Source organism: Hemiscyllium ocellatum, chromosome 23 (genome assembly GCF_020745735.1).
Source record: "Hemiscyllium ocellatum isolate sHemOce1 chromosome 23, sHemOce1.pat.X.cur, whole genome shotgun sequence".
Classification (NCBI taxonomy): domain Eukaryota; kingdom Metazoa; phylum Chordata; class Chondrichthyes; order Orectolobiformes; family Hemiscylliidae; genus Hemiscyllium; species Hemiscyllium ocellatum.
Genome location: NC_083423.1, coordinates 53,301,122 through 53,325,523, shown reverse-complemented (window position 1 = coordinate 53,325,523; position 24,402 = coordinate 53,301,122). Strand labels below are relative to the sequence as shown.

The window sequence follows — 24,402 nt, the reverse complement described above, 5'->3', positions numbered from 1 at the left end:
AGCACTTGATGGGCTGAAAGGCCTAATTTCTGCTCCTGTGACTTATAGTCTAATGGAAATTGGCACTCTTACAAATTGTCCTGATGAGTGGCAGGTCAAAAGCTTATATAAACTGTGTGTTTTTTTAAAGCAAAACTGAACCTTTCTTTACTTCTTTAATTACTTCAATTCTTTACTTTCCTCATCAGGACGATTTGCAAGAAAGCCAATCCAAGCAGATTGCAACATTTATACTGCTTAAGAATACAAGGATAGAATAAACGTTGACACAAAAAATAGAGATTGTTGGCAAAGTTCAGCAGGTCTGGCGGCATCTGTGGAGAGAAATCAGAGTTAACTTTCAGGTTGAGGGAGAGCTGAGGGACAGTCACCAGACCCGAAACGTTAACTCTGCCAGACCTGCTGAGCTTTTCCAGTAACTTCTATTTTTGTGTCTGACTTATAGCAGCCGCAGCTCTTTTGGTTGTTATTTAGAATAAACGTTGGTTGTGCCCCTTGCAGTAGGCACTCTTGCAAATCGTCCTGATGAGCGAAGGACGAACATGATTGGCAAAAATTAGCTCTTCATCAGGAATGAGAGTTGATGAATTCCTGATAAAGGGCTTATGCTCAAAACATAGATTCTTCTGCTCCTCAGTTGCTGCCTGACCAGCTGTGCTTTTCCAGCATCACATGTTTTGACTCTAGTGCTCTGGTCAGACCACATTTAGAGCAATGTGAGCAATTTTGGGCCCTATATCTCCCCCCAACAATACTCAAGTGCTGTGCTACCTTCGAGTAAAAAATGAGGTCTGCAGATGCTGGAGATCACAGCTGAAAATGTGTTGCTGGTCAAAGCACAGCAGGCCAGGCAGCATCTCAGGAATAGAGAATTCGACGTTTCGAGCATAAGCCCTTCATCAGGAATAAGAGAGAGAGAGCCAAGCAGGCTAAGATAAAAGGTAGGGAGGAGGGACTAGGGGGAGGGGCGATGGAGGTGGGATAGGTGGAAGGAGGTCAAGGTGAGGGTGATAGGCTGGAGTGGGGTGGGGGCGGAGAGGTCAGGAAGAGGATTGCAGGTTAGGAGGGCGGTGCTGAGTTGAGGGAACCGACTGAGACAAGGTGGGGGGAGGGGAAATGAGGAAACTGGAGAAATCTGAATTCATACCTTGTGGTTGGAGGGTTCCCAGCTGCTGTGCTACCTTGAATAGTAACTTGGTTGAAACAAGAACAGTGCAATACTCTCACTCCTCCTGAATAATAAATAGTTAATACAAAATCTGCCCTTGCCATGCATTGTAATGGAACCCTCTCAAGTGACTTGGCCAAGCTCTATCGCCTCGGGGGTGGGGGGGAACTGTGTAAAATAAAACTTTGAGAGGACAGGGAGAAAACAACCGGCTTGTTTTGTGTTTCCTTTTGCAACATCTGATGGTAACTTTGATTCGGGAAGGCAACATGCCTACGTGTGTTCCTCTCCCAATCATTCACTCAGTGTTCAATAACAGCGCATGTTTGGGGAACACCGTGTGAAGGTTTGGGGGACAAATTTGACAAAAAGTTTTCTTTTTTTAAAAAAAGGTTTAATTGTGCGCAGTGGTGGTGGTGGTGGGGTGGACATGCCTCTTGGGATGGCTGCTCTGACGTGGAAGAGAGTTGCAGTGAGCTGGCTGATGCAATGAACGGGAGGTTGGATCAGCAGTACTCCACGTAAAAGGCGAGTGGTGCTCCTGACGAGCCAGGAGTGTGCGGGAGAGAGAGAGAGAGAGTGTGTGTGTGTGTGAGAGGGAACCTCTCTGACTCTCGCACCAGGGGAGTGAGTGCCACCGCTGGGCGCCGCAGCCAGAACCGACAGACAATTGCATTGCCATATCCACCCCCACCAACCCACATCCAGAGCAAAGAGGCACTGACAGATGGAGGTAAACGTGCAGACCATTTACTATTGCACACATCAGGCGGGCTGGGGCTTGATGCTGCCCAGACCTGCTTTTGAGGCTTTTCCAGCAGTTCTTTCGGGTTTTACTTGGCATTGAATGCAGCTTAAAGGCAGACCGCGTGTATGTTTTCGTTAACGCGCTGAGAAAAGGTGGGGGGGAACACGCAGAAGTGAATGCTGTTTCCATTCGTTCGGGTGGAGGTGGGTTGGTGGGCGCCTGGGTTTGGATTCTGGACAATGAAATCCTGCATTTGTCCCCATGCAAGAAGCAGAACAGCAAAAGATTTGCTCCTTTTAACCCCCGAAAGGGGTCCGAGTTGTTGCTCAGACAGAGAAGACTGCCGGCCCAGTTTGTTATTGTATAACATTCCAGCCCCCTCCCCCACAGCCCCTCTGGTGTACGCTATGCCTTGTGTTCCCAACTTCTGAAGGACACAGGCTAGTGACAGCTGCCAGTTGTGACCGGCTATGCGTTGCTCTCCCTCGTTTCTCTCCTCCCCATTTCTGAAAATGCATTTGAAAATCAGTGTGTTTTGCACGGTCTATTTGAGAAGCTTCCTTCCAGATTCATTTTTTTAAAAAAATCATTCAAGGAATGAAGATATTCCTGTCAAGGTTAACATTTGTTGCCCATTCCTAATTGCCCCAGAGGACAATTGGGAAATCAACCTCATTGCTGTGGGTCTGGAGTCTCATTTGGCCAGACCAGGTAAGGATAGCAGTTTCCTCCCTTGATGGACATTAATGAACCAGATGGGTTTTTACAGCGAGAGTTTTATGATCATCATCAGACTCTTAATTCCAGAACTTCTACCATAGCAGGATTTGAGTATCCTAAGCATCACCTGGGTCTCTGTTCAGTGATAAGCCAATACCTCCCATGGTTCCCTGAGAAATCATTGTATGGTTAACATCTTATTTTTGTCTTTTTTTTCTTGCAATTATGGACGAGTGAGCGAACGCTTGGCTGAAATCTTGAGCTAAATGACTTGCATTTATGTAGCACCTTTCACGACCACCGGAAATATACGAATTTCTGAAGGAGAGTTAGATGTGGAGAGGTTGCTTCCCATTGTGGGAAGAGTCTCAGACCAGAGAGCATCATCTTAGAATGGGGGAGGTGGCACATTTAAGACAGAGGTGAGGAGGAATTTTTTTTCTAGAGGGTAATGAATCTGTGGAATCCTTCACTGCAGAGGGCTGTCTCATTTTCTATATTCAAGGCTGAGGGAGACGGTATTTCAGTCAATAAGGGAATCGAGGGGTACAGGGAAAAGGCAAGAAATGAGGATGATTAGATCAGTCATGATGTTGGGGCAGACTCAATGAACTAAATGACCTACTCCAGCTCCTACGTCTTATGGTTAATTATCTGGTTATTCCTGTATTGCATGAAGAGTGACAGTGACAGAGAAACCATTGCGGGTGCAATTTCATCACTTTCCAATTATTTACAGGCTATTTAGTGAGTTCCTGTGATATGCTGCTGTCTGTTAGTAACAAAGACTGGGCACTCATTCCTGTATTATAGTTGGCAAAGTTGAAATGGTACCATGTGGTTTTGGGATCAGTTCTGGTCAGGGACTGTGCTGCTGGCTTGGTAGCAGTTGGGCTGCGCATCTCGTGTTGCCACTTGGCAAATGACGGTTTGTGATACTTTCACCCTTTCACATAATGAACTGTTAGCCTCTTTTTGAGCACTATCTTGCGCAGTTTAAGAGGTCAGAAACCTCAAACCATTTCCTGTTTTCTTCTCCTGCTCTCAGTAACCTGGACCCCATCAGAACGAGGAGAGCTGAGAATCCGAAAGCAGTGGCAAATATTTCCGGATCTCCCAAAGTGCATTTTAACCAATAAAAGATCATCAGTGTTGCCATGGCAGTCGTTGAGCAGCCAGTTTATTTACACAGACAGTAGTGATCAATTAGGTTTTAATGATGTTGGTTGAGGGATGAATGTTAGTGCTTGGAGATATCCTTGAATCCTTGAGAAGTGATAATGTACCTTCCACAATTACCGTGCCCCTGCTTTAATATGGTACTGGAATCCCACGCGTTTCACCCCCCCCCCCCCCGAGAGGACAGACTGAGCCCCATTTTGATGTCTGTGTTCCTGTACCTTTGTCATTGAGTACTGAATACGTTTAGGCTGTATGCCTGTGATTCTGAAAGTGCACTCTGCTGAGGTGAGGTTGATGGTACTGAACCAAGGTTGACCCTTAACTGCAAAACAATGCTGTCAATAATTGATCTCCAAATGATATCAAGAGGTACCCACTGTGACCAACAAAGAGAAATGACCATAAGATGTAGCAGCAGAAGGAGACCATTCAGCCCATCGAACCTGCTTTCCTATTCATCCGTTGTGGCTGATCTGATAATCCTCAACTCCAATTTCCTGCATTTTTCCGATGCCCCTCGGTTCCCTTATGAGCAGAGCAAGGCTAAACACAGCTGGAGTTTTTTTGTCATTTTTTTCTTTCAATGACATTTGTTGCCTATCCCTAATTGCCCAGGGGGCAGTTAATAGATGGGCATATTGCAGTAGATCTGTAGTCCTATTTGGACCAGACCAGGCAGGGATATTGGATATCTTTTTTTAAATGACATTAGTGAACCAGATGCATTTTTACAGCCATTGATGATAGTTGCCATGGTCACCATTGCTGCTGAGACTAGTTCCAGATTTTATTAAATCACATTTAAACTTAGCCAGTTAACCTGGTGGGATTGGAACCTGCATCTCTAGATATTAGCCCAGGCCTCCGTATGACTAGTTTTAGTGGTATTAATCCTACAGTACATCTCCCCACAACTGACAAGTTTGCCACCAAACAGAGCCTTGGTAACTTCTGAGTATTGCCAGGACAAATCAGCAAATATGCATTTAAATCTTTTCCCATTTCCAAGAGTGTCTCAATCTGCATTAATTTGGGAGTTATCCATTTTAAAATCCATTTTCCATTCTTTCTGTTCACTTTCTTTATTGACATGTCATAAAACATTGACCCTATTATCCCCACAAATAGTTTACTGTCATCTGCAGTCCTTATACTTTGGTTAAACATTGCTAAAAGCAGACAAGAAAGTGAAGTGTTTATACCTTCCACTCACCAGGACTGGAAAGCAAGAAATAGGCTTGAAAAATGTTGCACCCCCCCCAGTTTGTTCAGAGAGTGCTGGTATTTTGGGTCATCAGTAAGTCATCATTTTGGAGGTTCAGTAAGAACCTGTCAATCGTAGATCTCAATCCAGGACTTTGGGAATCTCTTTTTTCAAATCAGTTTCTTGCAATCTAGTCCTGATAAGTGCAAGACAAAAAGCTTTGATTTCTTACCTCCTTTTGGCAATGTTTAAGTTCTGTGCTATCAAGCATTTGTTTTTATCCTTTGTTGATATGGTGGGGAGAGCAGCCAGTGCCAACAGGATAGTAATGAGATGTCATGTATGTGGCAATAAAGGGAAAATTGGAGGAACTATTACTTAGAATTTGACATGATTCATTGGTGGTTCTTGCAATAGCACATAATGACCAAAAACATTTTCAAGTTGGAGAAAGAACACAGGAAATTTTAAAATTCAATGCAATACTGAAGTTGTGCACTCAAAAGGGAAGTAAGTTTCAGTACAAAATTTGAGGGAATTTCGCAAAATTCCATGACAGGGAGAGTGATCTGTTGGAAAGCTTGATGGTACATATTTGGCAAGTTACACTCATCAACTGGCCACGTGTGAAAAAAATCCACAAACTAAAAACACTTAGTCATAGAGTCTTAGAGATGTACAGCACGGAAACAGACCCTTCGGTCCAACCCGTCCATGCCAACCAGATATCCCAACCCAATCTTAGTCCCACCTGCCAGTACCCAGCCCATATCCTCCAAACCCTTCCTGTTCATATACCCTCCAAATGACTTTTAAATGTTGCAATTGTACCAGCCTCCACTACTTCCTCTGGTAGCTCATGCTGTACACACTTGTTTTGTGTTTGTCTCACAATCCTGTGTCATTCAGCCCCTTAAATATGTATCCAATTTTGTGGAATCTACCGTATATACTCGGGTAATAGTCAAAGTTTTTGACCACTTTTTAATGTTAAATTTATGGGTTGACTATCACATGGGGACTACTTTTGAGGGGCTGAAATTCATGTCCGTCAAAATTCATACTGTATCACTAGCAGAAGCTCAACTGATCTGTAAACAAAGGAAAACGTGAGGACTGCAGATGCTGGAGATCAGGGTCAATAGTGTGGTGCTGGAAAAGCACAGCAGGTCAGACAGCATCCGAGGGCAGGAGAATCGACATCTCAAGCATAAGCCCAGACACTAATGCCTGAGACAATAGACAATAGGAATGTGTTGTCTGTATATAGTAATTATAATGCATGTCACACCTTGTTTCTTATGTTAAGAGAAATTACGTGAGTGTCAACCCGTTGAATAAATCACCCGGTTGGAGTCAAACTCAAACCAATTGGAGAAATGTCTATGTTTAGAACATGGAACACCATTTAAAATCTGGGCTGGTTTTGAGGTTTCATCAAGCCTGCAGCTTCACAGTTTATATGGCGTTCTGATCTCCTGAACACACAAGACATGTAGATATGAGACTGGAACACTAACATTTTTCTGTAATTGAATTTTAGTAACGAGATAACCAGTGTCATGTGCATTTGAGTGCTTAACATAATTTCCTGTGTGAGGACATAATTTCCTGTGCTTTCTGTTCTCAAGTTCTGACTAGAGTGCAACATCTGAGAGACTAAAATCTTCCCTTATTGCGGGTGCACGTATTTAGGTCTTAATCAGCAATGAGATTAATAAATGGGACAAAGGAAAGCAAAAGTTGTTCATAACTTGCATCTAATAATATTGGCCCTATTCACATTGGTAACATTATGGGGTTTTGTTAGTACTGAACCAGCTACCCAGAGGTGGAGGGTAGATGTTCACTGTTGGTGATTAATTAGCAGAGTTGATTTCTCCCAAGAACAATACTATGTTCAGTTGAGCCTGTGGAAGAGTATGCTAGTCTCAGAGGGGTTATGACTAAATGTCACTGGAATCACTCCAGGGATGAAAGAGTTAAATTTCATATCTGACCTAAACATTCATAGCCGACATAAAATTTGTAGCACAACAAACAGCTTTTCAGTTTAATATCTGACGTGAAAAATAGTCAGTTCGCAATAAGCTCCTCCTATCCCCACCTCCAGTCCTGAAGAACGGTTATATCCAAAACATTGACTTCTCCATCTCCTGGCTTGCTGTGTTCTTCCAGCCTCCGGCATGATCTACTTTGGATTCCAGCATGTGCAGTCTTTTGGTCTCTAGTTAAATCGTGAGGGCTGGGTTGTGGAGACTAGGCTTGTGTTCCCTTAAATGTAAAGAATGATGGACTAATCTAATCAAGTTGTTTAACATCAATCAAGGGTTTGATTGGGCAGATAGAGTGAAGCTGCTTCCTGTGATCTCAGAGTTCAGAACAAGGGAACACCATGTTAAAGTTGGAGCCAGGCCATTCCAGGAACACTGAAGAGGGAAAATCTGGAAATTCTTCCTCCAAAAGATTATATTATTTGAAAATTTCAAAACTGAGACTGCCAGTTTTGTGTAGGGCGATGTGAGGGTATTAAAGAATATAGAACCAAGGCAGATAAATGAAGTCAAGATTTAAATTAGCCATGACTATTTAATTAGCGGAGCAGGGGGTAGAGACTGAATGGCTCACATTTCCATTAAGGAACCTGAAAGATTTTCATCCAATTTGTTATCATTGAAAATGGGAATTATAAGACCATAAGACATAGGAGGAGAAGTTGACCATTCAGCCCATTAGGGTTTGCTCATGAGATCCTGGCTGATCTGATCATCCTCATGACTGCCTTCCTGCCTATTCCCATTGATTCCCTTCCAATTAAAAATCTGCCTATCTGAGACTTGAAGGTACTTAGTCACCCCACTTCTACAGCCCTCTGCAGTAAAGAATTCTACAAATTCATGTCCCTTTGAGAGAATAAATACCATCTCTTGTCTGTTTTAAATGGGGGACCTCTTATTCTGAGATTATACCCTTTGGTCTGAGACTCTCCCCCATAAGGGGTAATAACTTTTCCAGATCTATCCTGTCAAATTCCCTAAAGATTTTATGTTGAAATAAGGTAGCTCTTTTTCTTCTAAACCCCAATGAGTATAGACCAGATCTACTCACCTCTCCTCATAAGACAATTCTTTCATACCGTTGGACCATAAGACATAGTAGCAGAAATTAGACCATTCAGCCCATTGAGTGTGCTCTGCCATTCATTCATGGCTGATAGGTTTCTCAATCCCATTCTCCCACTTTCTTCCATAACCCTTGATCCCTTTGATACTCAAGAACCTGTTTATCTTAGTCTTAAATATACTCAATGACCTGGCCTCCACAGCCATCTGTGGCAATGAATTCTATAGATTCACAACTCTCTGACTGAAAAAGTTTTTCCTTTTCTCTGTTCTAAAAGGTCTTCCCTTTACTCTAAGGCTGTGCCCTCTAGTCTGAGTTTCTCCTACCAATGGAAACATCTTCCCAACATCCAATCTGTACAGGCCATTCAATATTCCATTAGATCATCCTTCTGAACTCCATCAAGTATAAACCCAGAACCCTCAAACATTCCTCATATGTTAAACTTTTCATTCCTGAGACCATTTTTGTGAACCTGCACTGAACACGCTCCAGGACCAGCACATCCTACCTGAGATATAGGACCCAGAGCCTTATACAGCCTCAGAAGTACATCCCTGCTTTTATATTCAAGTCCCCTCAAAATAAATGCCATCATTGCATTTGTCTTCCTACCTACTGACTCACCCTGCAAGCTTACCTTGAGAGAATCCTGGACTGGAACTCCCAAGTCTCTTTGCACTTCAGATTTCTGAATTTTCTCTTCATTTAGAAAACAGTCCATGCTTCTATTCTTCTTCCCAAAGTGCATGACCTCACACTTGCCCACACTATTCCATCTGCTATTCCTTTGTCCGCTCTCCTAACCTGTCGAAATTCTTCTGCAGCCTCCCTTTCGCCTCAACGCTACATGTCCCTCTTCCTACTTTTGTATCTCCTCTAAACTTAGCCAGGATGCCCTCAGTTTGTTCATCTAAAACATTAATTAATAAAATGATAAGTTGTGGTCCCAACACTGAGACTTGTAGAACACCATTTGTCACCGGCTGCCATCCTGAAAAAGACCCTTTTATCTCCATTCTTTGCTTTCTGCCAGACAGCCAAGCCTCTATCTATGCTATCACCTTGCCTTTGACACCAGGGGCCCTTACCTTACTCAATAGCCTCCTGTACAGCATCTTGTCAAAGGCCTTCTTGAAGTCCAGGTAGATAACATCCATTGGCTCTCCTTGGTCTAACCTGATCATTACTCCTTAAAGAATTCTAGCAGATTTGTCAAGCATGACCTCTCCTTGATGAAACCATGCTGACATTGCCCTATCTTACCATAAACATCCAGGTGTTCAGATATCTCATCCTTCACAATGGATTCCATGAACTTACCCACAACCGAGGTTAAGCTAATTTATCTGTCATTTTCTGTCTTTTGCCTTACTCCCTTTTTAAACAGGGCTGTCACGTTAGTATTTACCAGTCCTCCAGGACCCTCCCTGATTCTAGTAATTTCTAAAAGATCACCAGTAATGCCTCCACAACTCTTCAGTTATCTTCCTTAGAACTCTAGGGTATAGTCCATCTCGTCCAGGTGATTTATCAACCTTCAGGCCATTCAGTTTTTTTTAGCACCTTCTCCTTGGTGATGGCCACCATGCCTAGTTCCGACCCCCCACTCTCTTGAATTTTGGGATATTACTCGTGTCTTTAACCGTGAAGACTGATGTGAAGTAATGATTCATTTCCTCAGCCATTTCTTCGTTCCTCATTACTCTCTCTCCAGCGGTCCAATGTCTTTTTTTGCCTCTCGTACAGTCTTGCTTTATATTACTGGCCGGCTTACCCTCATATTTAATCTTCTCCGTCCTGATTACTTTTTTTGTTGCCCTGTGTTGGTATTTGTAAGCTTCACAATCTTCTGGTTTCCCACTGCCCTTCGCCAAGTTATATACTTTCTCTTTTGCTTTTATGCTATCCCTGACTTCCCTGGTCAGCCATGGTTGCCTCATCCTCCCTGTACCATGCTTCTTTTTCTTCATAGTGAATCTCTGCTGTGTCTCCAGAAATGCCTGTCATTGCTATTCCACTATTTTTCCTGCTACCAGTCAATACTACCCAGCTCCTCCCTCATCCCTCTGTAGCTGCTTTTATTTAGCTGTGATAACATTACCTCTGATTCTATCTTCTCTCTCTCAAACTGTTGAGTAAATTCAATCATATAATGATCACTGCCTCCTCAGGGTTCCTTCACCTGAAGCTTGCTTATCAAGGTTGAAAATGTGTTGCTGGTTAAAGCACAGCAGGTCAGGCAGCATCCAAGGAATAGGAAATTCGACGTTTCGGGCATAAGCCCTTCATCAGGTCTGTCTCATTGCACAACACTAAATCCTGTATTACCTGTACCTTGGGAGCAGCCTAGTGAACCTTTGCTGGACTGCTTTCTATGATACCTGTCCTTAAATAAGAGAACCACGCCCATTCAGAGGATTTCAGATATGTCAAGAGGTAGAATAGGCTATGGCTATTTGCCCAGAACATCGAAGGCTGAGGAATGATCAAGTAGACATTTACAAAATCATGAGAGGCACGGATAGGGTGAATAGCCAAGATCTTTTTTCCCAGGGAGGGAAAACTAGAGGGGCATCGATTTAGGGTGAGGGGTAAAGATTTAAAAAGGACCTAAGGGGCAATCTTTTGGAGGGTGGTGCATGTATGGAATGAGCTGCCAGAGAAAGTGCTGGAGGCCGGTGCAATTGCCACGTTTAAAAGGCATCTGGATGAATGCATGAGTAGGAAGTGTTTAGAGTGATTATCGGCCAAATGCTGGCAAATCAGACTGGATTCATTTAGGCTGATGGGTCAACATGAACATGTTGGTTTGAAGGGTCTGTTTTACATCTCTATGACTCCAACTGGTGTTTGGTGGAGTCAAAATGTGACCTTCCTAATTTATCCTCCATTCCTTTTGAAATAAAGGCCGACATTCCATTTGCTTTTCCTCTTACACGCTGAACTCGTGTGTTAGCTTTTTATAATCATTCACATGGATTCCCAGATCCCTCTGTACTCTACGTCTGCACTTTTTCCTTACAAAGTACATAATCTCACATTTTCCCAAATTATGTTCCAACTGCCAAGATTTTTTCCAACCCTCTTAACTTGTCTGAATCCCTTTGCAAATTCTCTGAATCATTCTCACCACTTGCCTTTGCACCTGTTTTGCTCAATGGTTCACACAGCCTTGTCTTCTGCATAAGTTAGCACCCTGGTGCTGAAGATTAAAATAACTTCCTATGAAAATCTTATATTGGTACCTTGGGTCACAATCTGTTCTTGCCTCTGTTTCTGTTTACTTTTCCTCATATCCTCTTCAAGCTCATATTGTTCATGAGATAACTGTGACTCAAGATGATAACAACTTCATCTCTGAGCCACTGAGTCCTGGGTTCAACTCCCCCTCCAGATTTGAGACCCAGGCTGAAGCCCCACTACAGTGCTGAGGTGGTGCTGTACTGTTTGGAGGTGCCATTGAGATGTTAAACCAAGTCAAATCACGTTTGTTAATATTGGCAGAACAGAGATGTTTGCTGACATAATAAAAGCAGTAGACCAGAATTGGATGAGTACAAGTACATTGGAAATTTTTCGGGTTTTGAGAAATCTGTATAGCCAGGGAAGACAGTCATGGAGGAATTTGCAAATAAAAGTGGCGTAGTGATTGGTTGGCCAAATGAGATTGGCCAGGTGGATCCCATTGAGCATGAGTTCACTGACTGGGACTATTAACTTGGGTCAATCAGGGAGCCCTGGCTGACAGAAAGAAACACTAGGAGTCTCAGGGATTTTCCTCACTCTAGCAACTGGCTCTGAGATAGCTGTTCAGAGCCCATGTACTCTGCATGTGCAAACAGGGGATGACTTGGTGATGGGATACCGGCCTCAGCGGAGTCTTTTCAGATGGGAATTTTTAAGGCATGGACTTCCGGGAAACAGCATCATGGATTTGGTAGGCAATAATATGCTGAAGGGATTGGAAAGGAAAAGGGGTTTGGGTGTGGTGAGGGGGGGAAGCTGCAAGGATAGTGGGTTGTTTTTGAGGAGAGAGCTGATGATGGCAGATTTGAACGAGAGATGGCTTCTCGTCTCCAGCCGATGTTGCACATGATATTTACTGTTTCATCTTTTTTTTTGTAAAACATTTGCGTTTTTCGTGGAATGAAGAATGCGGAAAGCGATCCCAGAACAGCAAACACAATAATGTTAATACAAATCTCAGAATCGGTCAACAGAATAAGACAGTGGGAACAGGGAAGTCCTATGGTCTTGTGGTATGATCACTGGACTGTTAACCCAGAGACCCAGGTAATGTCCTGGGGACATGGGTTTAAATCCTGCCACAGCAGATGGTGGCATTTGAATTCAATAAAAATCTGTAATTTAGAGTCTGCTGACCAGGAATCCTTGTTGATTGTTGGAAAAACCCATCTGGTTCACTGATGTCCTTTCGGAAAGGAAACTGCCATCCTTACCTGGTCTGGCCTACATGTGACTGAAGACCCACAGCAATGTGGTTGATTCTTAACTGGGCAATTAGGGATGGGCAGTAAGTGCTGGCCTTGCCAGAGTTGCCCTCTTCCCAGGAATGAATATTAAAAAAAAAGGCCACACAGCCGCTCAGGCCTTCCTTGTCGTATCTAGATCTGGACTGATCATTGACCTCATTGGCATTCTGTTTTATCTCCATTTCTCTTGATACTTTTAGTCTCCAGCAATCTATCAATTTGTATCTTGAAGTCATTCAAGTACTAAGCTTCCACTACCCTCTAGGGTAGAGAATTCTAGGGATTCACCACCCTCTGAGTGAAGATGACCTCTGTTACCTCAATCGTAACTGGTCTACCACTGATTCTGAGATTATGTCACCCTGCTGGATTTAGACTCATGTACTATTTAGCTGAAAATGTGTTGCTGGTTAAAGCGCAGCAGGTTCAGGCAGCATCCAAGGAACAGGAAATTCGACGTTTCGGGCACAAGCCCTTCATCAGGAATGAGGAAAGTGTGTCCAGCAGGCTAAGATAAAAGGTAGGGAGGAGGGACTTGGGGGAGGGGCGATGGAGATGTGATAGGTGGAAGGAGGTCAAGGTGTGGGTGATAGGCCGGATGGGGTGGGGGCGGAGAGGTCAGGAAGAAAATTGCAGGTTAGGAGGGCGGTGCTGAGTTCGAGGGAATCGACTGAGACAAGGTTGGGGGAGGGGAAATGAGGAAACTGGAGAAATCTGAGTTCATTCCTTGTGGTTGGAGGGGGTTCCCAGGCGGAAGATGAGGCGCTCTTCCTCCAACCGTCGTGTTGTTATGTTCTAGCGATGGAGGAGTCCAAGGACCTGCATGTCCTTGGTGGAGTGGGAGGGAGAGTTAAAGTGTTGAGCCACGGGGTGGTTGGGTTGGTTGGTCCGGGCGTCCCAGAGGTGTTCCCTGAAGCGTTCTGCAAGTAGGCGGCCCGTCTCCCCAATATAGAGGAGGCCACACGGGGTGCAGCGGATGCAATAGATGATGTGTGTGGAGATGCAGGTGAATTTGTGGCGGATATGGAAGGATCCCTTGGGGTCTTGGAGAGAGGTAAGGGAGGAGGTGTGAGCGCAAGTTTTGCATTTCCTGCGGTTGCAGGGGAAGGTGCTGGGAGTGGAGGTTGGGTTGGTGGGGGGTGTGGACCTGACGAGGGAGTCACGAAGGGAGTGGTCTTTGCGGAACGCTGATAGGGGAGGGGAGGGAAATATATCCCTGGTGGTGGGGTCCGTTTGGAGGTGGCGGAAATGACGGCGGATGATACGCTGTATACGGAGGTTGGTGGGGTGGTAGGTGAGAACCAGTGGGGTTCTGTCCTGGTGGCGGTTGGAGGGGCGGGACTCAAGGGCGGAGGAGCGGGAAGTGGAGGAGATGCGGTGGAGGGCATCGTCGATTACGTCTGGGGGGGATTTGCGGTCCTTGAAGAAGGAGGCCATCTGGGCTGTACGGTATTGGAACTGGTCCTCCTGGGAGCAGATGCGGCGGAGACGAAGGAATTGGGAATATGGGATGGCGTTTTTACAGGGGGCAGGGTGGGAGGAGGTGTAGTCCAGGTGGCTGTGGGAGTCAGTCGGTTTATAGTTGATGTCTGCATTGATTCGGTCGCCCGAGATAGAAATGCAAAGGTCTAGGAAGGGGAGGGAGGAGTCTGAGACAGTCCAGGTGAATTTGAGGTCGGGATGGAAGGTGTTGGTAAAGTTGATGAACTGTTCAACCTCCTCGTGGGAGCACGAGGCAGCGCCGATACAGTCATCAATGTACCGGGGGAAAAGGTGGGGGGTGGTGCCAGTGTAGTTGCGGAAGATGGACTGTTCCACATATCCTACAAAGAGACAGGCATAGCTGGGGCCCATGCGGGTGCCGATGGCAACTCCTTTAGTTTGGAGGAAGTGGGAGGATTGGAAAGAGAAGTTGTTCAGGGTGAGGACTCATGTACTACTCATGTACTACTTATCCTGTCATTAGTATGTATGTGTTATATGTGAGTATGTGTGTGTAAGTATATATATGTGTATGTGTGTGTTCATGTCTAATGTGTTTGTGTTTTTGTGAGTGTTTATAGTTACACACATGTGTACGTGTGTGCTTATGTCTGTGAGTGTGTTGATGTATGTGTAATCCTTGAGTAACTGAAACCTCAAATCCCGAAGGACCAATGCATTCAGGCAGTGTAATGCAATTCTACTGTTTGGAAGGTAGAAAATCAAGAAGCAATGTCTTTTAATGTCTGGAGAAAACTGGAGCTGCTCATTATTGTACACAAGAGACCACTTCCATTCTTCCACACATTGAAAACTGGAATTAATATCTTTGTTTCTAAGATCCCTTGCTGTTCTGCCTACACTTGGCTGTGACATAAATACTGAGTCCTTCTAGAATAATGAAAGGGTTTGGAGCAGGGCATACTGTTTTACAAAGTGGAAAGCACCTTGTAATAAATGCCCCCTCGCTCACAGCGCACTCTGGCTGTCCAACATTCTGCAGGCCCTTTGTAAAGTGGTTGAATCAGAAGGTGGTGAGGATGGGGGAGAGAGCTCAGATGAGCAGGGCAGTGGAGTAATGATTGTTTCCAGCAAAGCCCAGTGATGCCTGACATATTCAGCAGAGAGAACACAACGTCTCCCCACTTCACAGCTGTCCCCAACAAAACCAAACTGAGCCCCTCCAAGAGAATGTCTTTTGTGATGAATAAAGACATGGTCAGTGTATGATTTGAGGTTTGATGGCTGCATTAATGTTTCGGATTCTGCCTCATTTCATAGAATCCTACAGTGTTTTGGCCCATCGAGTCCACACCGACCCTCCAAAAAGATTCCACTCCTTTCCCGATCACCCTGCATTTCCCATGGCTTATCCACCTAACCTACACGTCCCTGGACACTATGGGTAATTTAGCACGGCCAGTCCACCCTAACCTACTCATCTTTGGACTGTGGGAGGAAACCGGAGCACCCAGAGGAAACCCACGCAGACACGGGGAGAAAGTGCAAACCCCACACAGACAGTCGCCTAAGGTTGTAATCAAACCCAGCCCCTGGAGCTGTGAGGCTGCCCTGCTAACCGCTGTGTCACTCCCTTTATTTATTCTATCAACTAGAATTATTTCAGTGTATTTCTATACAGGTACGTTGTTAAATGATTTACGAACTCTCCACAGTTGCTATGTTGGTTAGGGTATTGGTTTACACTTGCCATTGCAAAATGCCAGTGGGTTCATGTGTTTCAGTCTCGAACAAGTGTAGGTGCCTTTTACCTGCTCCAAAGGTTCCTGTTGAGTGATATTAACTGCCGGGATTAGTGGGCTTCAGTGCATCATTCCATGTTCCTAAATATTTCTCAGTCAGGGGTTATGGATGTGGAGGGGAGTGTGAGTCGAAAACTGTTGCGCTGGAAAAGCACAGCAGGTCAGGCAGCATTCAAGGAGCAGGAGAGTTCCTGATGAAGAGCTTATGCTCGAACTGTTGACTCCCCTGCTCATCGGATCTGCCTGACCTGCTGTGCCTTTTGCAGCGCCATACTTTCCAACTCTGACTCTCCAGCACCTGCAGTCCTCACTTTCTCCTGGAGAGGAGAACAAACAGGGATTGGAGATTTATGCAATACATTTCACAAGTGCTGCCGAATTGTCTCCACTTGAAGCTGAAGTGCAATTCTTCCTTTGGTTGAAGCTGGGCAAGGTTCATGTTCTGTACAGTTACCATTTCATTTTTCTTTCCTCAACTTAGAGTGGCAAGCATGGAATTGACGGGATTTCCCCAAAGCCTGTTACTGAGATATTTAAGGTATGTTACTGAATCTAGATTAATGCCTGGACACTGCATGTATATGAAAGATGTCTTAAAATGTGTTTTACATGCTTTTGAGACTGTTGGATGGGAGAATGTATGTGATGTCAAAATCAAAGTGATGTATATCATAGAATTGCTACAGTATTTCTGGGCTTTATTGGCAGAGGAATTGAGTTCCGGAGTCCTGAGGTCATGTTGCAGTTGTATAAGACTCTGGTGCGGCCTCATCTGGAGTATTGTGTGCAGTTTTGGTCGCCATACTATAGGAAGGATGTGGAAGCTTTAGAACGAGTGCAGAGGAGGTTTACCAGGATGTTGCCTGGAATGGTAGGAAAATCTTATGAGGAAAGGCTGAGGCACTTGGGGCTGTTCTCATTGGAGAAGAGAAGGTTTAGGGGAGATCTGATAGAAGTGTATAAGATGATTAGGGGTTTAGATAGGGTAGATACTAAGAACCTTTTACCGCTAATGGAGTCAGGTGTTACTAGGGGACATAGCTTTAAATTAAGGGGTGGTAGGTATAGGACAGATGTTAGGGGTAGATTCTTCACACAGCGGGTTGTGAGTTCATGGAATGCCCTGCCCGTATCAGTGGTGAACTCTCCTTCTTTATGGTCATTTAAGCGGGCATTGGATAGGCATTTGGAAGTTATTGGGCTAGTATAGGTTAGGTAGGATTCGGTCGGCGCAACATCGAGGGCCGAAGGGCCTGTACTGCGCTGTATCCTTCTATGTTCTATATGTTCTATTGAACACAGGCCATTCAGCCCAATAAGTCCACACCGACCCTTTCCGCTGCCCTATTACTTTATATTTTCCCTGATTAATGCACCTAACCTACACATCCCTGAACACTATGGACAATTTAGCACGGCCAATTCACCTAACCTGCACATTGTGGATTGTGGGAGGAAACCGGAGCACCCGGAGGAAACCCACACAGACACTGGGAGACTGTGCAAACTCCACACAGACAGTTGCCCGAGGCTGGAATCGAACCCGGGTCCCTGGCGCTGTGAGGCAGCGGTGTTAGGCCATGTTTAGTAAACAATAAAACATAGGTCATTCATTGTTTTTCTTTGTATAGAACTAATGTTCAAGGGTTTGGAACAAAAGCAGGAGAATGGCACTAGCAGTGATGTCTATTTGAAAGGCTGGTATGGTCATGATGGGTTGAATGGCCTCCTGTTCTGTAACAATTCTGTAAAAACATACAGATATCTCATGGTCTAACATTGGTTCAGTGGTATTCTGTGTGCAGGACATTGACGATCTGCATTAGCATGCTTACCTTCATTGCTCAGGCCTTTGAGTATAGGAGTTGGGACGTCATGTTGAGGTTGTACAGGACATTGGTGAGGCCTCTTCTGGACTACTGTGTTCAGTTCTGGTCACCCTCGTGTAGGATGGACATTATTAAACTGAAGAAAAGATTTATCAAGGTGTTGCTGTGAACGGAGGGTTTGAGTTATAAGGAGAGGCTGGATAGGCTGGGACTTCTTTCACTAGAGCATTGGAGGTTGAGGGGTGCCAGAGAAATCATTTTATTCAGGGGTTCTTAAGATTTGTTGAGGGCTGCCTATTGGTTTTCGGTGGCTGCTTTCTCATTCTCACTAATGTCTGCAATCTTGTAATAAAATCACTACCTGTATTTTTGTTGATGTATGGGGTAATTGGGCACAGAATCAGAGCTATAAGAACTCATCAGCACTCTCAATTATTATTGACTCACACATCCCCCATTAAACTTAAAAGTACAGCACACAAGGAAAGCTTAAAGTTACTAGACACCACAGTATTTAAGTTGAAACAAGATGACGACCTGTATGTCCTTGGTGGAGTGGGAGGGGGAGTTAAAGTGTTCAGCCATGGGGCAGTTGGTTGGTGCGGGTGTCCCAGAGGTGTTCCCTGAAACGTTCCGCAAGTAGGCGGCCTGTCTCCCCAATGTAGAGGAGGCCACATCGGGTGCAGTGGATGCAGTAAATGATGTGGGTGGAGGTGCAGGTGAATTTGCGATGGATATAGAAGAATCCCTTGCGGCCTTGGAGGGAGATGAGGGGGGAGGTGTGGGTGCAAGTTTTGCACTTCTTGCGGTTGCAGGGGAAGGTACCGGGAGTGGAGGTTGGGTTGGTGGCGGGTGTGGACCTGACGAGGGAGTCACAGAGGGAGTGGTCTCTCTGGAATGCTGATAGGGGAGGGAAGGGAAATATATCCCTGGTGGTGGGGTCCGTTTGGAGGTGGCGGAAATGACGGCAGATGATACGATGTATCTGGAGGTTGGGCGGTGGTAGGGGAGGACCAGTGGGGTTCTGTCCTGGTGTGGTTCTATCCGTCATTTCTGTCGTCATATCCCTCCCCTGCCCCCCACTCACCCACCCCCCCCCCCCAACCTTTTATCTCAGCCCACTCGGCACACCAGCCTCATTCCTGAAGAAGGGCTTATGCCCGAAACGTCGATTCTCCTGCTCCTCGGATGCTGCCTGGCCTGCTGCGCTTTTCCTGCACCACAATTTTCAACACATTACACACAGACACATGGACATATGGACACACAGACAATCCTATTCGACACAAGACAGAAATGTGCATGTATTCCACACAAATGCACATATTACTACCACACACACACACACACCACATGCACCCATACACTTCACACATCGACACACATGTATTCCACACAAACAAACAAATGCACACACACAGGGGCACATGGACACACAGACAAACATACTCTACACAAGAGAGAAATGTGCATGTATTCCACACAAACACACACACACACACACACACACACACACACACACACACACAAACACACACACACACACACACACACACACACACACACACACACACACACACACACACACACACACACACACACACACTACCTTGTGGTCTTGCCCAGCAGAATTGATGCTACATAATTTATTATAGAACGTTAAAACTCTGACTAGTAGCAGGTGCTTCTGGTTGCATATGGATGGTCCTGTGCAGTGATAGTGTTAGAGGTTATTGAAGACAAAAATCAGATTCCAGTTCAACACTGCCCATTTTCAACAACTGCTCAAAAGACAGCTTTTCCATGAGTTACCACCTTGACGTCTGGGAGCTGTTATTAAGTAGTGTTTTTCTTTACTGCTAACATGATTTAAATTGTGTTGAGAAATGCAAAACATTTGATTCAGAATTCAAATGCTCCATTTGAAAGTTAAATGTAATGACAAAAAGGCAGGTTTTGTCACTAAGCTTAATGTGCTTTCTGAAGCTTACAGATCAGAAAACCCAGAAGGATGTATAATTAACAGGTATTTTCACAATCATGTATAAATACAAGCCCACTGTTGAAACCACATTTGTCCTCCAGCATGTATTCACTGGATCTTGAATATCTTTGAATAGAATTTGCTGGAAATTAAAGTAAAATACTCCCTCAAGTCTAGCTCAGTGAATGGTAATGACGTACATGGAGCATTGCATCAATCATTTGTGAATCTTAGATTGTCTATCAAAATTCAGTTCAGAATGGCAAATGCAAATTAAAATATCAGGTCCAAACCCAGACTTTTCGGAGGGACTGGGTCTTTTATGTCAAACCATTCATGAAACAGAAGATACCCAATGGTTTTAACTCAATTTCGCTATTATGGAAGAGGCACTTTTTGGGAAGCCAGGGTGAGGAGAGTTTATTCCACTCTATTGCTGTAGTCTGGGGCAATAAAGACATGAAGTTCTGAGGGAAGAAAATGGCAGTGATAGTAATTTCAGGTGGGAATCTAAGAGATTTTTCAGAACCTGGTAGCCGGATTTCACAATGCAGACAATGGGGTTGGGAAGACAAAACCCATCCTAAATGTGGACATGAACAATTTTATTGTGGTTTAGGTGGGCAATATACTGAAAATGGCTAAAACACAACCAAAGGAAGTCAATTTGTGCAGATGACAACTGCAAGTAAATTAAAGATAGAGATAATTACCTTGATAGTCATGATGCCATTTAACATTAATTACCATCTTCTTCAAAGTTTCTTCATGGGCATTCCTGGCTGGGATAGCATTTAATCCTCATCCCTGATTGGCCTTGAAAAGGTGGTGGTGAGTCACCTTCTTGAATCCCTGCAGATCATAAGGGTGTAGGGACCCCTACAGTGAGGGTAGCGGCAACTTGCAGGATTTTGACCCAGAGACTGCGAAGGAACGGTAATATAGTTGGTACGTGGCTTGGAGGGGCACCTGCAATTCTTATTGCTACCATGCATCTGTTCCCATAATCGTTTTAAGTGGTGGAGGTCCTGGGTATGGACAGGGCTGTTGAAAGAGCCTTCCTCTGGTGCATCTTGTAGATTGTACACATTTCTGCTACTGGGAGACTTCAACATTAAACTATTGGCATCAGGTCAGGTACAGAGAAGGAACCATCCTCTGTCACTGATGGATCTGTCCATGACAGTGTTGGTCAGAGTGACCATACGCAGTCCATATGAAGATGATGTCCTGAATTCATGTTGACGAGGTGTTTTGTGGCATTGTCACCATGCTAAGTGGGATAGATTTTGAGCAGGTCTAGCATCCAGGTTCCTACATGAGATCTTCCAAATGCATCACCTCACATTTGTCTAGATTAAATTCCATCTGCCATTTTTCTGCTCCAGTCTCCAGCTTATCCAGATCCTCCTGTATCGTCTGACAATCTTCCTCACTATCACCAGCTCCCCCAATCTTGATGTCATCACCAAAATTACTAATCAGATCATCTCCATTCTCCTCCAAATCATTGCAATATATTGCAAACAACAGAGGTCCTAACATTGATCTCTGTGGAACAGCACTGGCTACAGATCTCCTGTCAGAAAAATACCTTTCCACCGCTATTTTCTGTTTTCTAAGACCAAACCAGTTCTGGAACCATTTTACCATCTCACCACAGATCCCATGTGACTTCACCTTTTATATCAGCCTGACATGAGAGACCTCGTCAAAGGCCTTTTCTAAAGTTCATATAGCTGCAAAAACCCTTCATCAGGAATCAAAAACCATTCCTGATGAATGGTTTTTGCCCAAAACATCGATTCTCCTGTTCCTCGGATGCTGCCTGACCTGCTGTGCTTTTCCAGCACCACTCTAATCTTGACTCTGACCTCCAGCATCTGCAGTACCCACTTCTGCCTAGGACATTGGTGAGACCTGTACTGGATTACTGTAGGCAGTTCTGGCCATCCTGTTGTAAGAAGGATATTACTAAACTGGAGAGGGTTCAGAAAGATTTACCAGGGTGGTGCTGGGAATGGAAGGTTTGACACATAAATGTAGACTAGAAAGTCTGGGTCTTTTTCCACTGGAGCACGGGAGGTTGAGGGGTGACCTTATTAAGGTTTACTAAATCATGAGGGGCATAGGTAAGGTGAATGACTAGGTTAGGGGAAGACTAGGAGCATATTTTTTGAGGTGCGAGGAGAAAGATTTAAAAAGGGCAGGAGGAGCTACTATACACAGAGTGGTTTATATGTGGGATGAACTGCTAGAAAAGGTGGTGGATACAGGTACAGTTACAATGTTTAAAAGACATTTGAATAAGTTCATGGATAGGAATGGTTTGGAGGGATAGGGCCAAGAGCAGGCAGGTGGAATTGGTTTAGTTTGGGAACATGGCTGGCATGGATTGGTTGGACTGAACTCTATGGAGAAAGTGAGGACTGCAGATGCTGGAGATCAGAGTCATACAGTGTGGTGCTGGAAAAGCACAGCAGGTCAGGTAGCATCCCAGGAGCAGGAGAATCGACGTTTTGGGCATAAGCCCTTTATCAGGAATGAGGACTTACCTGATGAAGGGCCTATGTCTGAAACATCAGTTCTCCTGCTCCTTGGACGTTGCCTGACCTACTGTGCTTTTCCAGCACCACACAGTATGACTCTATGACCTATTTTTAGATACTGGCATGGTCTAGAATATCAACATACTCCTCCTGAGACTCCCCATCCACCATATCCTTCCTCTTTGTGATTACCATTACAAAGTATTTGTTAAGGACCTCATCCATTTCCTCTGCCTGCAAGCATAACTTTCCTCCTTTGTCCTCGAATCGATCTACCCTTTCATAACTACCCTCTTGCGCCTTGGGATTTTCCTTAATCCTTTTTGCTAAAGACCCTTTTCGCGCTCCACCTTCCTTGTCTGAGTTGCTTCCTGCGATCTCGTGTACTTCGAGGCTCTGTCTTTCTTCACTTTTCCAAACCTTATGTGTGACTCCTTTTTTTTAACTAAGCTCTCAATTTTTCTTGTCATCCAAGGTTCCCAAGTCTTGCCATCCTTATCCTTCACTTTCACAGAAACATGCTGGTCCTGAACTCCATCCAGGTAACCTTTAAAAGATTCCCACATGTCAGATGTAGATTTACCCTCAAAAAACCGCCAACAGTCTACATTTCCCAGTTCCTGCCTGATATTGGAGATATTAGCTCTCCCCCAGTTTAATACTGTCACTCGAGGACTGCTCTTATCCTTATCCATAAGTAACTTAAAACTCATAGAATTGTGGTCACTGTTCCCAAAATGCTCCCCCAATGAAACTTCAATTGCCTGGTGCTTATTCCCCAATATCAGGTCTAGTATGGTTCCTTCCCTCATGGACCTCTTACATATTGTTTTAAAAACATCATCCTGAACACATCTACGAATTTCTCCCCCGTTCAAGCCTCTGGCACTAAGCAATACCCAGTCAGAATAGGAGAAGTTAAAATCAACCACCACAACAACCCTGTTGGTTTTACTTTTTTCCTTAATCTATCCATATCTGTTCCTGTATCACCTGCTGGCTGTTGGGAGGCCTTTGTTCAACCCCATCCAAGTGATTGCACCCTTTCTATTCCTGTGCTGCACCCATATGGCCTCATTGTGTGAGCCCTCCAAGGTGTCCTCCATCAATACAGCTGTGATGTCCTTTCTAATCAGTAAAGTAACTCTCCACCTCTTTTACATTCCTCTCGTCTAAAACATCCAAAACCCAGGATGTTAAGCTGCCAGTCTTGTCTCCTCTCTGTCTGTCGCTCTCAACCAAGTCTCTGTAATAGCTTCAACATCGTAGTTATATGTGGATGTAGGTTTGCTCGCTGAGCTGGAAGGTTTGTTTTCAGATGTTTCGTCACCATAGTAGATAACATCTTCAGTGAGCCTCTGGATGAAGCACTGGTGGTATGGCCTGCTTTTTAGTTATGTGCCTAGGTTTCCTTGGGTTGGTGATGTCATTTCCTGTGGTGATGTCATTTTCTATTCTTCTCAGAGGGCGGTAAATGGAATCCAAGTCAATGTGTTTGTTGATAGAGTTCTGGCTGGAATACCATGGCTTCTAGGAATTCTTGTGTGTGACTCTCTTTGGCTCGTCCGAGGATGGATGTGTTGTCCCAGTTGAAGTGGTGTCCTTCCTCATCTGTGTGTAAGGATACTAGTGAGAGTGGGTCATGTCGTTTTGTGGCTAGTTGGTGTTCATGTATCCTGGTGGCTAGTGATCTGCTTGTTTGTCCAATGACCTCTACTTCTGGACTTCCCCACTGACTAAATCAACCTTTTCAACTACGGACAATAATCCAGGAACTGTTTGCACAACTTTACCCACCCTTCATCAAACTCAGGGCTTTCCAGTGCTTTGCTTTCTTCCCACAGTCCAAAGATGTGCAGCAAAGGTGGATTGGCCATGCAAAATTGCCCATTGTGTCCAAGGAAGTGCAGGCTAGGTGGATCAGCCGTGAGAGATGCAAGGTTACAGGGATAGGATAGGGGTCTGGGTCCGGGTGGGAGCTCTTTGGAGGGTCAGTGTGGACTTGATGGGCCGAATGGCCTACTTCCACACTGTAGGGATTCAATGAAATACAGTTCCCTAGAGCCAAGCAGTCACCTTCTCATGCGCCAAGTTTAAAGTGATTAATTTAGTCTGTTGAGGTGCATACAGTTATAATGTGTCTCCTTGTGTCTC

At 44.6% G+C, this 24,402-nt stretch overlaps 1 protein-coding gene across 1 annotated transcript in view; it reads left to right on the top strand.

Moving 5' to 3' along the window:
* The first annotated feature begins 1,686 nt into the window (after positions 1–1,686).
* LOC132826790 (branched-chain-amino-acid aminotransferase, cytosolic-like) overlaps positions 1,687–24,402 on the top strand; it is a 76,734-nt gene continuing 54,018 nt past the window's right edge. The window contains exons 1-2 of the mRNA XM_060843005.1: positions 1,687–1,901; positions 16,368–16,424. Of these exons, the coding sequence (XP_060698988.1) occupies positions 1,896–1,901; positions 16,368–16,424 (63 nt within the window). The 5' untranslated portion in view covers positions 1,687–1,895. The remainder of the gene's footprint in view (positions 1,902–16,367; positions 16,425–24,402) is intronic.